The sequence below is a fragment of the Ostrea edulis genome, chromosome 3 (genome assembly GCF_947568905.1).
Source record: "Ostrea edulis chromosome 3, xbOstEdul1.1, whole genome shotgun sequence".
NCBI lineage: Eukaryota > Metazoa > Mollusca > Bivalvia > Ostreida > Ostreidae > Ostrea > Ostrea edulis.
Window position 1 is genome coordinate 63,997,088 of NC_079166.1, and position 18,737 is coordinate 64,015,824.

Below are 18,737 nucleotides of genomic sequence, written 5' to 3' on the forward strand. Positions count from 1 at the left end.
ACAGCAATTAAATATACATCCGTATTTTCAAGCTAGTAACGAAGTACTTAGCTACTGGGCAGTAGAGAACCCCGGGGACTAACAGTCCACCAGCAGAGGCATCGACCCAGGGGTCATAATGTAAAACTTATACGGTACCAATTTTGATGCACCAGATGCGCATTTCGACAAATAATGTCTAATCTGTGTTTATTTTACTAATATCTGTTTGTATGTATGTTATATGCATGCAGGATCATATTGAAAACCAGCGTTATCGCTAAATATGTAATCCTGGATAAATAAAGTCTTTATTATTATTATTATTATTATATTTATCATTAACAAATTAAGAATAAAGTACTTAGGTACCTACCTGAGCAAGATGGCAGAGCAATTTCACTTTAGCCCTCTCCAATCCTGTCATCAAAAAATGGAATGGGGCAATTTGAAGCTGAAACAATGATGATATATACATGTGTACATGTAATATAGCAGAAGTAGGCATACATGTTTTATATGACAAAATATTGGCAAGCATTATTCCTTAAAGCTACATAAAAAAGAGAATATTTACTATATTCTTACATAAGTTTTGATGTCTTTCTCTTGTCTGCTGTCAATGTATCTAACAATATCACTTGATAGTTTGGTTTGAAACCCACTCTGATCACTGCTTTCAATTAATACATCCAACTGTTCCTGCTTTGGTTCAGAGAGTTCTAGCATACAACGACGGACAAAAACAGATAGCAATAGGTCACCTGAATGAATTCAGGTGACCTAAAAAGTAGACTTAAGAAAAAAAAATTCACTAGGGGACATAACTTACATAACATCTAGGACAGAATTTTTTGGTGTTTGCTCCCATGTGGTTTGTGGCTTCTGCCATCATATTAAAATCACAAACGCACACTGCAATGCAGGGAATAACAGTCACCTTCTCTCCTCTTTTGGCATCAAATGTTGACACACCTCTAGAAGTTGATTAGAAGTTCAGGCTAATATTTTAATAAGCTACATTTTAAGACCTCAATCATCAATTATTAACTAAAATAAAAGAATTTGTTCAATATTTAGAAATGCACTACTTCTTTACTGAGCATTAATTATAATCTAAGCAAATTTTAAAATTGTTTTGAAAAGAGAATAATTTTCTTAAACTTAGACAAGGACTTGCCTTTCTGATTCTTTTATGTCAGAAATGACAGCACGGGCCATTTCAAGAATGGGCACATCAGTAGAAGCTGCTACAAATTTAATGGACTGTGGATTCTGCTTTAGATTTTTTGGAAGTCCAGCAAGTTGTAGTTGGAGACAGTGGAGAGGTTTCCATTTTTTGGATTTGTTGGCACTTGTGTCATCCATGAACAAATTAATTGGAATTGGAAATGAAGGAATGGATCTGTTTTGGACTCTTTTACCAATGATACTGTTTTTTTCCTAAATGATTAAAAAGGTACTAGTGTATGTTTTATATTCTCATAACCAGTTCATAATGTAATAAACAATGTGCACAATAGCTAGTACACAGAACAAAATCAATGTTTTCCAAATGATGTCGGAAGACCTTAATAACAATTTAAAGTTCACCATTAAGACTCTCTATGATTATGCAGTAAAACATACTTATAATTAAGTGCCAGGGATAGATGACATTACTTTGCTATCAGAGTGTACTTCGTTATATTCTTTAAGTTTACAATATATTTTAAAGTCATGGGGAGTAATGAAAATCATTCCACTGAAAGCATCAAATCATTATAAGCGTGTTTGCTGCATGTTTTACTGTATACAAATCAAAATATTATTTTCATCACATTGGGTTATAATGCCTGTAATTTATTTTCACTTAATTAGGATTGTGAAATGTTTTTTTGAAAATCATAAACAGAAGTGTAAGAGCATAATAAAAAAAAACTTCATCAGAATATAGTGTCTTTAAAAAATGCTTACAGTTTCTGTAAGAAGTATCACATTGTCATTGACTGTTTTGTAGAATGAATAACTAGTGACATATATCTGAGACAAGTTACAGATATTCCATCTCTTTTCTGTTTCCAAGCAAACCAAACTACAAATAAAGTGTACATATATTGTCATTTTTCAATGAAGATTAAAATAACAAGTTCTGCCCTTTTATTCATGTCTCCTAATCTAATTTAACAAATTTCATTGGAGTATTTGAACTTATTTTAATACAAACCTGTTTTTAGCAGCACTTTTCCTAAACATTTTGACTCTAGCATATGTAATGTCATACTGCAAAGTTCAAGATACTGTGGTTAATATCATAATGGTATTAAAGAAGGATATTCAAAGCTTTAAGCAGTGTGCAAATTCATTTTTTAAGTGAATAATTGAAAAATAATAAAATTGAACCATTTAATATATTTTTTAAAAATCTATATTGTATAAAATAGTGCTAAGTATACAAAACTAATACTTGAATGTCTTGAAGGAATGAAGATATTTGTCCAATCTCTTGGTTGTCTGGATCATTTAGGTGAACAAAATCCCCTAAAATTAGAAAACTACAAATAACAGAATGTAAAATATCGATCTACATTTGGAAAATGTATAAAATTCAAAGACAGGTTCTAAGCTATACATATAGACAAACAGATGAATAACAAACACATATGGTCAAAAAGCTTCTTGAATTTAAGCTGGTGAGCTAAAATATGAAACATAAATAGTTAAAAAAAATATTAATACACTTTCTCATTACAATATCATTGCATAAATTTACCTGAAAAAAAAAGTGCCTGTCCGTTTCTGGCATACTGGGTATGAATGTCATGAACCCATTTAACTCCATCAGTCTGCTCTTGCAACAATGTTTGACCATCAGATGATATTCGACCATATCTTAAAGGAGAATGACATTTCAATGTGTCCATGTTAACTATAAGTAATGCCAATGCAAAAGCAGAACTCTTACAGCTTAAGGCACTATTTTTCAGGTGATAGTGGAAATTAAAGAAAAGACATATGCTTGCTCATCAGTGGCACATAGCGAGAACATGAACCTTTTAAAGTGCATCACAAAAGAAAAAGAAAAAAATTGAATTTGGCTTATTTGTATGTGCATGTGTACCTTAACAGGTTTGCAGCAGTTTCAGGATGTGACAATGACATCTTCAACACTGCTGATGGCTTTATTATCCAAAAAGGATTTCCATCTGGACTTTCTTCCTACAACACAGAGTAGCTCCCTTAGCCATTTTATTACATCTTATTTCATTCAATGGAATTGCCCATATATTAAATCTAAAATCTTGAATATTTATAGATAAGACAGTCACCTAAGGAAGCCTGACCTGTAAACAAATTATCACTAACTAGCAAAGTGTATAATTGTTATTGTGCATTGAATTACAATAATTATAATGCCCTGAACTACTTACGTGAGACAGCATATTTTCTGGTGTCATATCACCACTTATTGTCAAATTCTTTACTGATGAAAAAGAAGGCATGTCTATGCCACTTTCCTTCATGATAAACCAAATGAACTTCGCTGTTTCATCACTCTAGAAATAAATTCATGTGTATTTGAACTTATTCATGTGTTTAATATTTCTTTGAGGTGAACACATATTGTGTGCAAGTGTCTCATAAGTTATTATAAACATGAACGATATATCTTGACAGATCCACGACAATTTTTAGTGAACTTTGTACTATTCTACCATGTCAGATCTATAATTTTACAAATATTGCTTAAGACAATGAATACAAATTCACTTCATATGGTAATATGTTTTTTCTCTTTGACCTACTTTACTAAGAAAAAGGACTATCACAAATATTTCGACTGTCCTTAGAGTTAAATTACAGGTGTATATGTATTTTGAGGTTGAATCATGATGTTGAATATTTTGTAACTTACGATCGTATGCGTTTTTGAATGTAATAAGATGTAAAGATACATCTGCAGCTTTGATGAAAATGGAAACCAATTAGAATTGTCATCTTCAATACCACATGTACTGGTGTCAGATGATTCATAGGGAACATCTGAACTTTCCTGATCCGTGAACCCATTATTGGTTTCAAAGCTAGTGGTATTGGAAAAATCCTGAAAGAGTATTTCATAGTGCTTAAAAAATTAAAAATTATACTTTGTATTTAACAATCATGAACAATTGAAGGCGTTAACTTAAATTGGAAATGCACATGTGCATGGGAGCCTTTGGTTCAGGTGACCTAAAAATATAAAGCCCTTTGAATATGTGTTCAGTTTAAATAAGAGATATTTTCCTTTATTTAAAATGCGGTACCGGTACTGTAAATTAAATTAATGTTAAATTTTTATGTTATCATCACTATATTTCCTGCGATGTATGTTATATGATTTATAGTGACTTATGTTGCAGATTTACAGTATATGGTCATAAGTGAAAATCATTTTTTTTTTCTAGGATAATAATTCATTAAAAATTGACTTTCTGAAGAAAAAAGTATTACAGAGTTATTGTTAGATTTGTCAAGTTATTAGTCAATTTTATAAATATAGCATCTTGAAATGCAGATTTGTCCCATAATTCAAATTAAGGTAATACTCTACATTGTCATAATGGCTGACTTCCTTTAAAAATATGGATGAAAAAATCTATATCAGCAAAATTCGACTTTTCATTTTCCACTTGAATACCTCGCCGAGTAGCTCAGTAGGTTAGAATACTGACTGCTGACCTGAAGGTTGCAGGTTTGAGTCCAGCAGGGTTTTAAATTTTTTTCAGATTACCTCCCACTAGAACCGGAATTTTTGACAAAATAAAGTAAGTTTGAAAATTTCCAACTTCTAAATATTGTTGGTATATACTAGTATCCTCCACTTTTCATCTACGTCAAATTTCTCTGGTGTAGCATACCTCCTTAAGTATAATTACATGTACAATGCAACTTTAGGTCAATTTTAACAGACACCGTTTTTTTTATGATTTTTACTATATTATTTTGAGACTAGATTTTTTCTACTTTATACATTATACTGAAACGTCTTTTGGGGCGAACCATCCCTTTTACGGTTACCCTTACTAGGTAGTAGGCACTATCCTTAGGGTGGGTGTAAATGTAGTCCGGGACATATGTCCCGGGACTTATGTCCCGCGATGTCCGATATTGATATTTGCCGATTTATCGTTATACGTTAGTTTTTCTTCAATTATCTTACTGAATGTGTTTTAAGATGATCACCAAGAGTCTTCATTGTGAATTTGGTGCGTGGAAAAAGCCTAATTATTCAATAAATGGCTTTTATTTTTTCTTCAGGGTGTAAAGGTAGTCCCGAAGATTTTACGAAGAAAACGCATTTCCGGCTTTTGTTTTTGCCTTGTTAATAATTGAAATAAAACCTTTTCTGTGTTTTACGTTGCTTTTGCTGTTGTTTAGATATTGTTTCATGTCCTGATAAAAAGATTTACGAAATATTCAGCATGTTATATGAATGCTCGTCCTTCTTTTTATGGGACATCGCTTCTGTGTTTGACTCGACACGAAGAGTGTAAAATTAAAACCGGAATAAGGTGACAGTTTCAACCCGTATTATGAATAGCTATACAAGTGATTTGAAGGGTAATTTCTAGTAAGGAAAATTAATTACAACTGATATAAAGTACCATAAATTATAAGATTTGGTATCAATATATTTTGTTATGTTATTCCTACAGTCACTTATTCTTTAACTATTATAACTGAATAGTGCTATAGATTATGCCGGTTTCAATTTGTTATTTTAAATCTACAATCATGACATTCTGTGATATTTTATACCTGAATAAAATGAAATGAAATACATATAAATATATATAAACTGTCCTCTCTATGGAATATCTACAGTTAATGTACATGTTGCATTTTGTAATGAACAGGGACGGGTCCAGGAATTGTGGTTACGGGGGGGGGGGGGGCACTTTATGAGGCAGGGGGTCTGGATTTTATAGGACTTGAAATATGTCTCCTATTTAGTCATCTGTACTATTTTCTATCATTTTTAATAAGGTGAAATTAATAACATGACGCAAATTTTAAGGGGTTTTGGAAAAAAATTAAGTTCTCCCAATAAAGTAATTCAAGAAATCAAAAGATTTTGCCATTTAATTCTCCGGGAGTATATTGAAATTTTATCTTCAATGCCATTAAAAATGTCTATGATAGATAAGAAAATTTTTCATTTTTATTAATCAATACATGGATTTACTAATTGATGTGTGTTCTATCAAGATTAATTATCGTCTCATGATTATTCAAACGCAGCTCGAAGTGCGCACATGATTTAACGATGAGAAGTAAATTACTTGATCCTGTTTTACTTGAGTGGTTGACAAAGTTTTGCCACCACCCATTCTCCAAATCATCAAAATTACTTATGATATAGTTGCAGGCTTATGATTATAATGATGAGTCTTGAAATTGAATGCTCAAATTCTTTAACGTGATTGGGTGGCAAATTACAAAATTAACATCTCACTGGTTTGTTTATAAACATAAGTTAACTCTTTAATTACATTGCCGAATTTAAAAATCTATATATTTCATTCTGAAAATAAAGCATCAGAAAAAAGTAAATCTATGATTCGGTGCAGATTTAGCAAAATATCAAATAAATAATATATATATTTCATTTTAAAAATTTAGCAGATTAATAAAATTATGGCTCTTTAGAGCTGGGCAACGTAATTTAATTAGACTTTACATGTTTAATTAACTTACGGCTAACAACCCCAATACCAATTTTATTGATCTTTCCACGATATTGTATATGAATTACAAATTACATTTAATTTAAACGTCTAACATTGCTTTTGAATAATAATGATAATAAAATAATAATAATAAATTAGTCTTTAGATGAATTCGGATTTAATGTTTCATAGCAGTCCGATTCTCTCATTAGTATCTCATTTAACTGCGATGTCCCGAGAAAAAAAGGATATAAAACCCCTTTTAATGTTTTGATTAGTGAGATTATTTAAAATAACCAGATAAAATAGTCTATTATGATTATCAATAGGACACAATACTTAAAGATTATAAGTGCTTTGTACTTAAACGAGGCAAAAACAAAAACCGGAAATGCGTTTTCTTCGTAAAATCTTCGGGACTACCTTTACACCCTGAAGAAAAAATAAAAGCCATTTATTAAATAATTAGGCAATTTCCACACACCAAATTCACAATGAAGACTCTTGGTGATCGTCTTAAAACACACTCAGTAAGATAATTGAAGAAAAACTAACGTATAACGATAAATCGGCAAACATCAATATCGGACATCGCGGGACATATGTCCTGGGACATATGTCCCGGACTACATTTACACCCACCCCTATCCTTAGGCCTAGGGTAAATTATGAGATTTTCTGATGTCATAATGAAATTATGAAAACATTCCTTAGAATAAATTTACTTTGTGCATATTCATCACTTTTAACTGATGTACTGAAAACAAGCAGGATCTCTAACCTGAGTCTGTGCCGACGATGCTGCTGACGGTTTGTTGGTACTGTCACATGGAAATGTCAGTCTCTCGCTGATAGAAGCTATCTTGGTGTTTCTTACATGTTTTTCGGTGTCATTATGTCTTAGTAAGTGGCTTTTCCGTCTTTTAGAAAAGTTACAAGGACTACAAATTAGATCATCTGCTCGCCTCTTCATTTCGATTCGCTTATTAGAGATACATATCCATCGTGACAGATCGTCTGTCATTCTATAATTAGAAGTCGCGTCATCAAGATGTGGGTAGCACGTGACCTGTGTGTACACAATGATCGTCTGTAAGTTGAAGTATCGCGGGAAATATTGTCTATAATGCTAAAACGCGGATCAAAAGATCTGCGACCGTGTTCAGGTTTCTGGTTCAGTACCTTCTTTAAGAAATTCCTCAAAAAAGTTATATGATTCTTGTTTAATATGTCACAAACAGTTATCAAAAAAAGTTTGATGCCACTCTATCTACTATTAAGAGAGAAATCATGCAAAAATCGTTATCCGGGACTTTCGGCTTTCGGGTTTCGGCCGTACTAAATTTACCGCTTGCCGGGAATAGTCCGAACGGGATTTGCGGAAATTGGTTCTTTTATGAAATCATGAGACTTTTTAAAGACCTCACACATATTTTTTTAACCGCATATTATCTGTGCATTTAAAAAAGTGTTCCACATATAACTGGTAGTTGTGTATTTCTAAAACTGATTTTTTTTAAATTGTAAAAAATCATATTGTAACAGGAATATGTGCTATTAACGTCCCCGTGTTTACATTATCCCTTCGGGTTTCAATGTTGACGTATGACGTCACATATACCGTCACATAGCATCTGCTTCGAGGCGAGAAACGTCAAAACAGTGGCCAGACAAGAAATTCTTTGTAATGGAAGGTGAAATGGATAGTCAACAATCAATTGATCTTTTCCAAGTAAGTATATGCCTACATTTCCTGTACCATGTATTATTTGTAAACTCAAGGGTCAAAAGTATTTCCTCACTTTTCCTTTTCAAACCTTCTATTTTAAAATTTTTATAGAACTGTTATCATTATGAAATTTTCACAAGATACACAGAATTCCTTCAAAGATTTATGATAAAAGTCAATTTATTTGTTATTTCAGGTATTTTTATAGTTAATGCTGCAGTAGAAATGTTTTAACATTAATGTTTTTAAAATCTGAAGTTTGTAATGAATTATATAGTTAAAATTAACAGTGAAGAAATACTTTTTGACCTTTGAGTGTACATATATATATATATATATATATATATATATATATATATATATATTAGTATTTAATGTTTCCTTTAACAAATAATTTTCTTCGAAATTTATATCCTAGTAATTTTCATACTAGAACAATTTATGAAATCATATATTGCCTGTATGAGCCCAGTGGGTGGTGGTGGTGGTGTGTATGCATGTTTTGGGGGAGGAGGTCTGATTGCTTCCCACATGAAAATGTATTTTTAATATATATTCTTATTTATTATAAAAATAGGGTTCGCAGTCTGAAGATGTAGAGATTCGAGCAGAAGAAACAGAACTTCCAGTAATTAACAGACCGGCTCAGCCAACCATGAGATTATTATGTATGGACATTAATTTCATGAATAATATGTAAATAATGTGTGTGAGAGAGAAAGAGAGGCCCGGGAAGGGAGAAAGAAAATTTTTAATTTAATGTACTATGGTAATTAACATTTTAAACCCCCTGCTGTTTACATATTTCATGCACAATGTAGCTAGATCAATTATTTGATAGATGAAGAAATTTGCGCTTTGCGCTTTGCGGCAAGAAGTTAAAGAACTGAGGAGAGAAATGAAGGAAATGAAGAGTGCGCCAAAAAAAAGTTTTCAAGTGGATGGTTCTAATGTAAAGGTTAGTATAATACATGTATCAATTGAAGAGGAAAAAAATATCAAGATTCATTATATGTAATGGTACAAGTGCAATTTTACAACATTTGTGATCCTAACGTTTTCTCATGCACTTCACCTCGCCTTTCTGGGTTTTTGAAAAAAGCTAGCTTGTACAAGCATAACCAGTATCAGGGAGAGGGCGTAACAGAACTTGTGCCCAATCCCTTTGTAATTAATAAAATTACAATAAAATATGTTAACATACTTTATTATACATACATGTTGAAAAGCATCCCTTTTAAATCTATGAAAAGACTTATCTTTGTATTACAGTTCCATTTTGTAAACCTTGATATACTGTAAATGAAAACTATTGTGATCAATTACATGTATATTTAGGGTGACTCCACTTAGTGAAAATTTACTAAATTAGTTGCTAATGTACTATTTTGTTTTATTCAGAAACCTTTAACAGCTCTTCTGAAAAGCTTCTTCTTCACATACCCATGGATAAGAGAAGATGACGAGGATTTAAAGGTATACATATTTTATAAATAACAATCTGTCGGTTTTGCGGATCACCACACTGTGGTTTTCTTATTCCGTATCAGTATCCTCTGAAATGCCATCACAATGACGCCTGTGTTCATATCAGGGATGCAAAAATCATGTTTTATTTACAAATAATTAATGATTTCTTTTAAATATTGATATATTAAAGGGACTGGTGCACGATTTTCGAAACAAATATTTTTCATTTTTTATTTTAGAATTTAAAATTGTAACTCATTTAATGTTGACAACCAAAATTTGGACCGTCTCAATGCAAGGATAAGAGCAATATTTTAGCTTTGATTCTGTGTTATGTAAACAAAGACTCTAGTCTTTTTATGTAAACAAACAAACCAGTGGAACATTAATTTTGTAATTTAAAGAATCTTCAATTTGTACAATCACAAATTTTAACTTTTAAATGACACATTTTACCTAAATTATACTTGAGATGTGATATAAATAATATACTTAGATCAATATCCATTTATTTGAAAAATTCGTAAACAATAACACACCCAAATCTTTTCAAAACAAATAATAAACTCTCTATAATCAGCCTCTGTCATGATGAATAACCTTATTTTTTTGTGAAATCTTCTAAACATATTAGACTGTATAGATTTTGATCATTTAAAATGAAAAACAAAATTTGAGGGGAAATCGTGAATCAGTCCCTTTAAGTGCAGTTTTCACTTTCTTATTAATATGGGCCCCTCTGACTGAGACAATTTTTTTTTTGCATACATGTTTTTTTTTTCCAATCTCTAGTTCAGATAGTACAATATCACTTACCAGGTACATAGAAATTGTAAACAGATGCAGTAATTTTAGAACAGTGAATTTAATCCACACCAATATCAAGAACACAAGTACATGTTAATCCCTTTACTTTTTATCCTCAGAGACAAATTACATCAGTTCTGGAGGGGTGTGGATGGGAGGCAGACAAAAATGTCATCATCACATGTTTCTCATTTGCCTCCCATTCTTTCACCAACTGGAGGAACCAGGTTCGTCAAAAGGTACAGAATTTTACACTAAAAATTAAAATTTTGACATATATATATATATATATATATATATATATATATATACATGTATATATATAACAAATGTGAAATGCAAAATAATTTTAGAAGTTGCAGGAGCGTACGGTATGGCAAATAATTGTGACACATATTGTCTTAAGTGTCTGACATCTTTAAGATAATGGGGGGGGGGGGGGGGGGGGGTTGCCCTCTCCCAACTCAGGATAAAAAAAATTTGGGTCGATAGGTAGGTGGAAAAAAATTCTAGAAAATTTCACGACCAAATTTTGAACTTTCAAAATCTAATAAAATTAAAGGTATAACTAGGATTAAAATCTTTGTTGACGGGATGAGAAAATTATGGAATTAATTTAAAAAGTTATTGTTTCCTTGAGGTTAAAAAAGTTTTAAGTAGGGTCATTTTTTGCAAGTTGGTTGGGATAGAGCAACCAAATAATTTTTTAAAGATGGCCTAGGTTTTAGTGTGTTATAAAAATTTGTCCAGTTTCCACAGTTGTCTGTGTTTTGACACATTGAACGTTCAAAATTTACAATCTAAAACTTCTATTTTCATTAATTTATTGTTTTCTTGATAGATTGATTAAATATTGCTTATTTGATGTAAATTATACACACCACACTTATATAGATAAATCAAGGGAACAGCTGTTATTGTTCAACTTGAGCATGAATGTTTTGAATGCCAAAGTATTCAACAGAGTTTATAAGAAAAAATGCAGATGGAATGTAAAGATAAGCTAGCCTAATGTAACATCCTACATTTCATTTCTCGTGTCTAAATAATATGAAACATTGTGGCGATATTTTCCTGTTGTTCATGTATACATTAAATTTCAGCTAGTGACTCAAGATAAGCGGGTCGAGATGATGCCCATCAACAATCTTCAAAGGTACCTTTTCTCTGCCTTATGGGTGTCGCCATCTGAATCGGATGTGAAGATTAATTTCAGGGTGACCCTTGCACTGGTAAGGATTGAAATTGTTTTTTTTTTTTACATATGATGTGACTTGAATCACTCTATTGACCTATTGCTATTTGTTTTTGTCCTTCATAGTGTGATGAAAGCATCATAATGCATCCTTTAACATTTGAATATTTTCAACTTTCCCTTTGGAATGACTAAGCCATGTATATTGTTTCTGATATATTTATACCCCCCGAACGAAGTTCCGGGGGGAGGGGGGGATATAGAGGAATCACTCTGTCTGTCTGTGCAGATTCGTGTCCGGGCCATAACTTCTTTGTTCTTTGACATAGGCATACCATATTTGGCACACAGGTGGATCACCATGAGACGATAGGTCCAGTACCTTCATGACCTCTATATGACCTTGGCCCTCAAGGTCAAAATTAAAGGGTTTTTTTTTTGCAATGGATTTGTGTCGGGGTCATAACTTCTTTATTCTTTGACATAGGCATACCATATTTGACACATGAGTGTATCACCATGAGACGATGTGTCGGTTACCTTCATGACCTCCATATGACCTTGACCTCAAGGTCAAAGTTAAAGGTTTTTACAATGGATTCATGTCAGGGCCATGACTTCTTTGTTCTTTGACATAGGGATACCATATTTGACACATGAGTGTATCACCATGAGACGATGTGTCAGGTACCTTCATGACCTCCATATGACCTTGATCTTTGACATCAAGGTCAAAATTGATTATAGGGTTTTGACATTGTCATGCTTACAATACCTCTTGTTTGAATATATTGAACTTGTTATTTAATTGTATGATAAGAATCAGAGAACAGAAATGAAATATCAAAATCATGCCCAGTCTTATTATTTAGATATATTTTTTTTCATTGTTTTACAGAGGGCTTTCGCAGATGGGCACAGGTTGTTCAAGAACCCAACCACAGCCATAGACTTCTGGCGTGCGTTTAGAAGGAACATTGACACAATGGTAGGCAATCTTTAAGAAATATCAGAATTATTAGTTTCTGCCCACCTCCCTCCAAAACCAAATTATAGGATGAATCAACTCTAGTATCCACTGTTACAAAAAGCAGCAACTTTACGGTATGTCTGTGCAAGTGTACCCAGACAGCAACTATATATTGTATTGAGGATATGTCATAATGATAAACCAAGGTCATTAAGGCAAGTTCATTATTAGTCACAGAAAATGTTTACGTATAATTCATATACTGTCCATAACTCTCTGAGAAACATTAGAAGTTCCTGCTTTAAAAAAGATTACTTATGACCTGGCATTGTGTCATGACCTTGTGTCAAGGTCATTTGTATTAAGTCAAGGCCAGTCTTAGTCTGTCAGGAAATTATGTAATTCTTGCCTTGAAATTTCTTGTAACAAATACGAATTGCATGCTCAAGGAAACAAATATAATTATATACATTTGTACCACTTGAAGGTAGATCATGACAGAAAAATTTAATGTAAATCTTATCAATAACTTTGTATGAGAGAAACATTAGATGCATGTACATTGTTGCTTATGACCTATGGTTTTGTAATTATTATCATTGAACATCATTTAGGCAATATAAGGTCATTGGTAAAACTGTTCATTTCTTGTCTTCTCCATGACTTTATAACAGTGAAACATACACTGCAAGCCCAGACTTGATACAAAGAATGGGAACCATTATTATCTGGGAGTGTCCTAAGTCAAGGTCAAGTACATAACTAGGTCTGACAGCAAAAAGTGTTATTTCTTTTCTAGGGCTTGAAAATTAGAAAGCCCATAGTAAGAAAACCTGTAAATGTGATATGGCCTTATCCAATGGTCATTCAAACAAGGTTTAAGGAAGGAAAATTCTGAATTTCCTTTTCAACAGAATTTTTTTTTCAATTAACTATTCTGACATCTGTAGATATATTTGTGGATATGGTATTTTCTGAGATTGCTATTTCTAGTTATAAATGTACTTGTTCAGTTTCTAGTTCATCTTCATAAATTTAGAAAATATTGATTTTGAAACTGCAGTTGAGCAATCATGTATTTCATTTAAATTATTTACAAATGGTTTTCTTTTCTCTTGCAGATGAAACAGACACCAGATAGATGGGTTGCCCTTGAACAGAGAATGAAAAAGAAAGTTGAAGCTTGCAATAAAGAAGATTAAGAAACAGAAATTGTCCAGTTGTTTATTAATAATAAAAAAAACCTGGATATTCATACTTATAATGGTACTTCCTCAAAATCCGGGTTTAAATTAAGGAGTTTTAAATAATGAATTTAGATGTTATTCATTTGCTGCATGATTTTGAGATTGTACTTATTATATCTCTGTATGAATATCATTAACAGTGAAACCTTGATGAACAGTTGTAAATTTAATTATAGACAAAACTGTAGATATCTGTGAGGAACAAATTGCTGAGCAACACAGAATTTTATGAAACTTTTCATTAAGTTTTTATAAAAATTCAAAGTCCAATTCAAGTACTAGCATTGAAATGTATACATTACATGGATTTCATATGAAAATATAATGATATTCGCATGAATATCGTGCGAAAAACCTTAATAGTAGGTAACAATAATATTCGCATGAATATCGTGCGAATTATTTTTCATATGATAATCATGTGAATTTCACATGAAAATCACATGATTTTTTCATGCGAATATCATGCGTGGTCCTTTTCGTCTCCTTTCCATGCGAAGAATTCGCATGATATTCATGCGAATTTCATATGAATTTCATGCGAGCCACTTTTCCCTGTGTAGCTTACCATTTGCGTGAAAAATTAGAACACAAACTAGATGAACTTGTTTTTCAAGATATCTTTGAGAAAGTCGATGAACCGAGTCTTTGGGTTTCGCCTGTGATAGTTGTTCCGAAAAAGAATGATATTCGTTTATGTGTTGACATGAGGCAAGCAAATCAGGCTGTTATGCGTGAAAGATATCCTATACCTACCGTTGAAGAAGTTTTACAGGACTTTAATCAAAGCACTGTATTTTCCAAACTGGACATCAAACTTGCATACCACAAAATTGTACTAGATCTAGAGTCGCGAAAGATTACTACATTCATGACTCACAAGGGCATGTATCGTTATAAACGACTTATGTTTGGTATAAGTTGCGCGCCAGAACTGTATAATAAGATCATTCAACAAACACTGGATGGATGTGATGGTGTTCAGAGTATCTTTGATGATAGTGTTGTGCATGGGAAAACTACATATGAGCATGATAAACGATTAGATGCTGTGCTTCAAAAACTTTGTGACCAAGGACTAACATTGAACATTGAGAAATGTCAATTTAACATGACGCACATTGAATTTATGGGACATGTTCTCTCTCAACACGGTATCGGCATGGTTAATCTAAGGTGGAGGCCATAATGGAGGCTAGACAACCTGAAACTATTTCAGAGGTAAGGAGTTTCTTGAGATTGGTGAATTTTAGTGGTAAATTCATTGCAAATTTAGCCACTATAGCGGAACCATTGATGAAGTTGACCCGTAAGAATGCTCAATTTAAGTGGGGACCAGAACAAGCTAAGTCATTTCAGGAACTGAAAGATCAGTTGTTACAAGCTAGTACATTGGGATACTTTGATCCTTTAGCGCAGACCATTGTGATTACCATGCAAGCCCAGTTGGATTTGGTGTTGTACTTGTTCAAAAACAAGGAACTGACTATCGAGTTATCATGTACGCAAGCAGAACTCTGATGTTGAGAGACGATACTCTCAAACTGAAAAGAAAGCATTAGGTCTGATTTGGGGATGTAAACGTTTTCATATGTATCTCATTGGATGAAAATTCGAATTGTTGACAGATCATCAACCACTGGAGTGTATATTTTCTGTCCAGTCAAAAACCGAGTGCGAGAATAGAATGTTGGGTTCTTCGTTTACAATCATTTGATTACCATGCTAAGTACATTTCGGAAACAAAGAACATTGCAGACTCGTTATCAAGACTTGTTCCAAAACTGGTTAAAAAACAATCAGGTAATGATGACACTGAGGAGTATATTCGTAGTATTACAGTAGCTGCAACTCCTATAGCAATCACAGCGAAAGAAATCGAACGCGCGTCAGAAAATGATGATGAACTGAGTGATGTACGTAAATGTATCTTATCAGGACAATGGGAACGTTGTCAATTCAAGGAAGATCTACATTCAGGAATGAACTTTGTGCCATTGGTCAAATTATTCTGCGACTTACTAGAATTGTGATACCGAAAACTCTGCGTGCCAGGATTCTTGAATTAGGACATGAGGGACATCCCGGAATTGTTGTGATGAAGAGAAACTTGCGTTCAAAACTATGGTGGCCAGGAATGGACAGAAGCGTAGAAAAAACCTGTCGTAGTTGTCATGGATGTCAATTAGTTAGTGCACCGTCTAAACCAGAACCCATGATAAGAACTCAGCTGCTAGATGCTCCATGGGAACAATTAGCTGCAGATTTCATGGGACCTCTACCTTCTGGTGATTACCTGTTCGTTTTAGTGGATTACTATTCGAAGTACAAGGTTGTGGAAGTTATGAGATCCACTACAGCAGAGAAAACTGGACAGTTTTTGAAAAAGATCCTTAGTTTCTTTGGACTACCGTTGTCTATAACTACTGATAATGGACCACAATTCGCGAGTGAAGTGTTTGCCACATATATGCACGAGAACCAGATACATCATCATAGAATAACCCCATTGTGGCCTCTGGCTAATGGTGAGGTCGAACGACAAAATCGATCCCTTATGAAGAGTATTAGAATTGCGCAGTCAGAAAAGAAAAATTGGAAGGATGAATTTGACAATTACCTCATGAGGTACCGTTCATCGCCACACTGTGTTACAGGGAAAAGTCGATCAGAACTTATGTTTGGAAGGAAGATGCGTACGAAAATTTCTCAGGTATATGATTTCCATATGGATGATTTTGAAATACGTGATCAAGATGCGGAGATAAAAGAGAAAGGCAAAGACTATGGTGATAAGAAGCGTGGATGTACACAGAGTAATGTTATTCCAGGAGACAAAGTACTTGTTAAACAACATCGCGAAAACAAGTTGGATCCAACATTCAAGCCAGAACCCATGATTGTGAAGGCTAAGCATGGAAACAGTGTTATTCTAGATTCCAATGGAGTGGAATACAAACGGAATGTGACCCATGTGAAAACGTATATTGAACAGCCGTTGTGTCAAGAGACTACTGTTCCGTCACCTGTTGTGATGCCCCCTATGGATTCACCGCCTGAACTACATGTTGATCCGCCGGTAAAAACTATTGACAGTCCAGAATTGTGTGAAACCGAATCTATTCCAGTTGAATTGCCGACCAGTAGACCGTAACGTGCGCGAAGTATGCCTACGCGATTCAAAGATTATGAACTGTGAATGTGATCCTATGGACTGTGACATGAACTTTTACTGTTTTCAATATTTGGATTTAAATTGTATGCTGTATGCATAAATTGTTATTCAAATCGCTTGAACAATTTAAAAGGATTTTGTTTGATAATTAACAGATCAATTTTTTTTTATATATATATTCATTTATTTCCCAGACCCTACTCTATAACAATTTTAAAATAACTAACTAATATGATAGGGCAGCTGCCAGGGATGGGGCCCTGACTAAGCTACCTCAATATATAACAAAGTTTTTACTAAAGTACCACGCAGGGTACATATTAACTAATTTAGATGTACATTCATTGAATACATAAATTTCATTGCATGTCAGAGTAATATTGTCATATATAACTTAACAGTTGACATTTAAATATATAGGTTATAAATTATTCATATTGTATGATGATCAATGTAATAATGAGTTAGTAGATTACAACAGTGCCATAATGTTAGATATAATAAAGCTAGGGATTTTCTTAAAACATAATACCACTCATGCTGCCTCAGGGTCCACACACACACAAACTAGAGTCCAGAGATGACCCTAGGGCAGCCTAGCCGGGAGACCATTTTCTCCCAGTAGAGGTGGATTTATATCATACGTAAAACTACATTTACATAATTAAATACATGTTGTACGTGAACTACAGTATGTATACACTAATGGGTGGATATCAAAAACCTGTAAAATGTCCAGGGGCATCCGTCAGGGGTGTCCCATTTCTGCTATAATTTTTTTATTTGTTACTGAAATTCTTGCAATTCAGATTAGAAAAAGCAATAGCATCAAAGGTATTAACATGGTTAATAATGACAAAGATAATGAAATTAGAATTGTCCAACATGCAGATGACTGTACACTCCCTTTAAAAGATGAAGTCTCAATGAATAATGCTCTAGATATCATAAATAAATTTAGCTCCGTTTCGGGAATGATTCTTAACACATCCAAATCGGAAAGTATCTTAATGGGAAACCTAAAACGTAATTATACGGATAACATTTGTGGAATAAATATAAATTCCTCTTGTGTAAAAACTTTAGGAATCTACATCGGTCATGATAAAACACTTTGTTATAAAAATAATATTTTGAATTGTATAAAAGACATGGAAAAACTTTTTGAGGCTTGGAAAACAAGAAACCTCACTCTTTTTGGAAAAACTTGCGTGATCAACACATTAGCTCTATCTAAGATTTTATATAGAATCTCTGTTCTCTCTTTACCATGCAATGAAGAAATAAAAACAATGAATATACTTATATTTAAGTTCCTATGGAATAAAACAGATCGTATAAAACGAAATACTTTAATACGTAGCATTAATGAAGGAGGTATTGGTGTGATAGACGTTGAGTCAAAATTAATGTCAATAAAAGCATCTTGGGTTGAAAAATTACTAAATTCAAAGGGAAAATTAAAGTCATATA

The 18,737-nt window shown here is 33.0% G+C and overlaps 2 protein-coding genes across 2 annotated transcripts; both read left to right on the forward strand.

Moving 5' to 3' along the window:
* Positions 1-9,277: 9,277 nt before the first annotated feature.
* On the forward strand, positions 9,278-14,054 carry LOC125661747 (uncharacterized). Its single transcript, XM_056158516.1, has 6 exons — positions 9,278-9,358; positions 9,802-9,876; positions 10,797-10,916; positions 11,781-11,909; positions 12,771-12,860; positions 13,964-14,054. Exons 1-6 carry the CDS (start codon positions 9,299-9,301, stop codon positions 14,042-14,044), a joined length of 555 nt encoding a protein of 184 aa, XP_056014491.1. The 5' UTR covers positions 9,278-9,298; the 3' UTR covers positions 14,045-14,054.
* Positions 14,055-16,031: 1,977 nt separating this feature from the next.
* On the forward strand, positions 16,032-17,243 carry LOC130053615 (uncharacterized protein K02A2.6-like). Its single transcript, XM_056160979.1, has one exon. It carries the CDS (start codon positions 16,032-16,034, stop codon positions 17,241-17,243), a length of 1,212 nt encoding a protein of 403 aa, XP_056016954.1.
* The last annotated feature ends 1,494 nt before the right edge of the window (positions 17,244-18,737 follow it).

Bases quoted from the DNA above. Each gene is read 5' to 3' on its own strand.
- LOC130053615 (XM_056160979.1), top strand. From the start codon at position 16,032: ATGGGAACGTTGTCAATTCAAGGAAGATCTACATTCAGGAATGAACTT.
- LOC125661747 (XM_056158516.1), top strand. From the start codon at position 9,299: ATGAAGGAAATGAAGAGTGCGCCAAAAAAAAGTTTTCAAGTGGATGGT. The intron at 9,877-10,796 runs GTATACATATTT...TTTTATCCTCAG, and splicing joins AAGATGACGAGGATTTAAAG to AGACAAATTACATCAGTTCT. The intron at 10,917-11,780 runs GTACAGAATTTT...ATTAAATTTCAG, and splicing joins GGAACCAGGTTCGTCAAAAG to CTAGTGACTCAAGATAAGCG.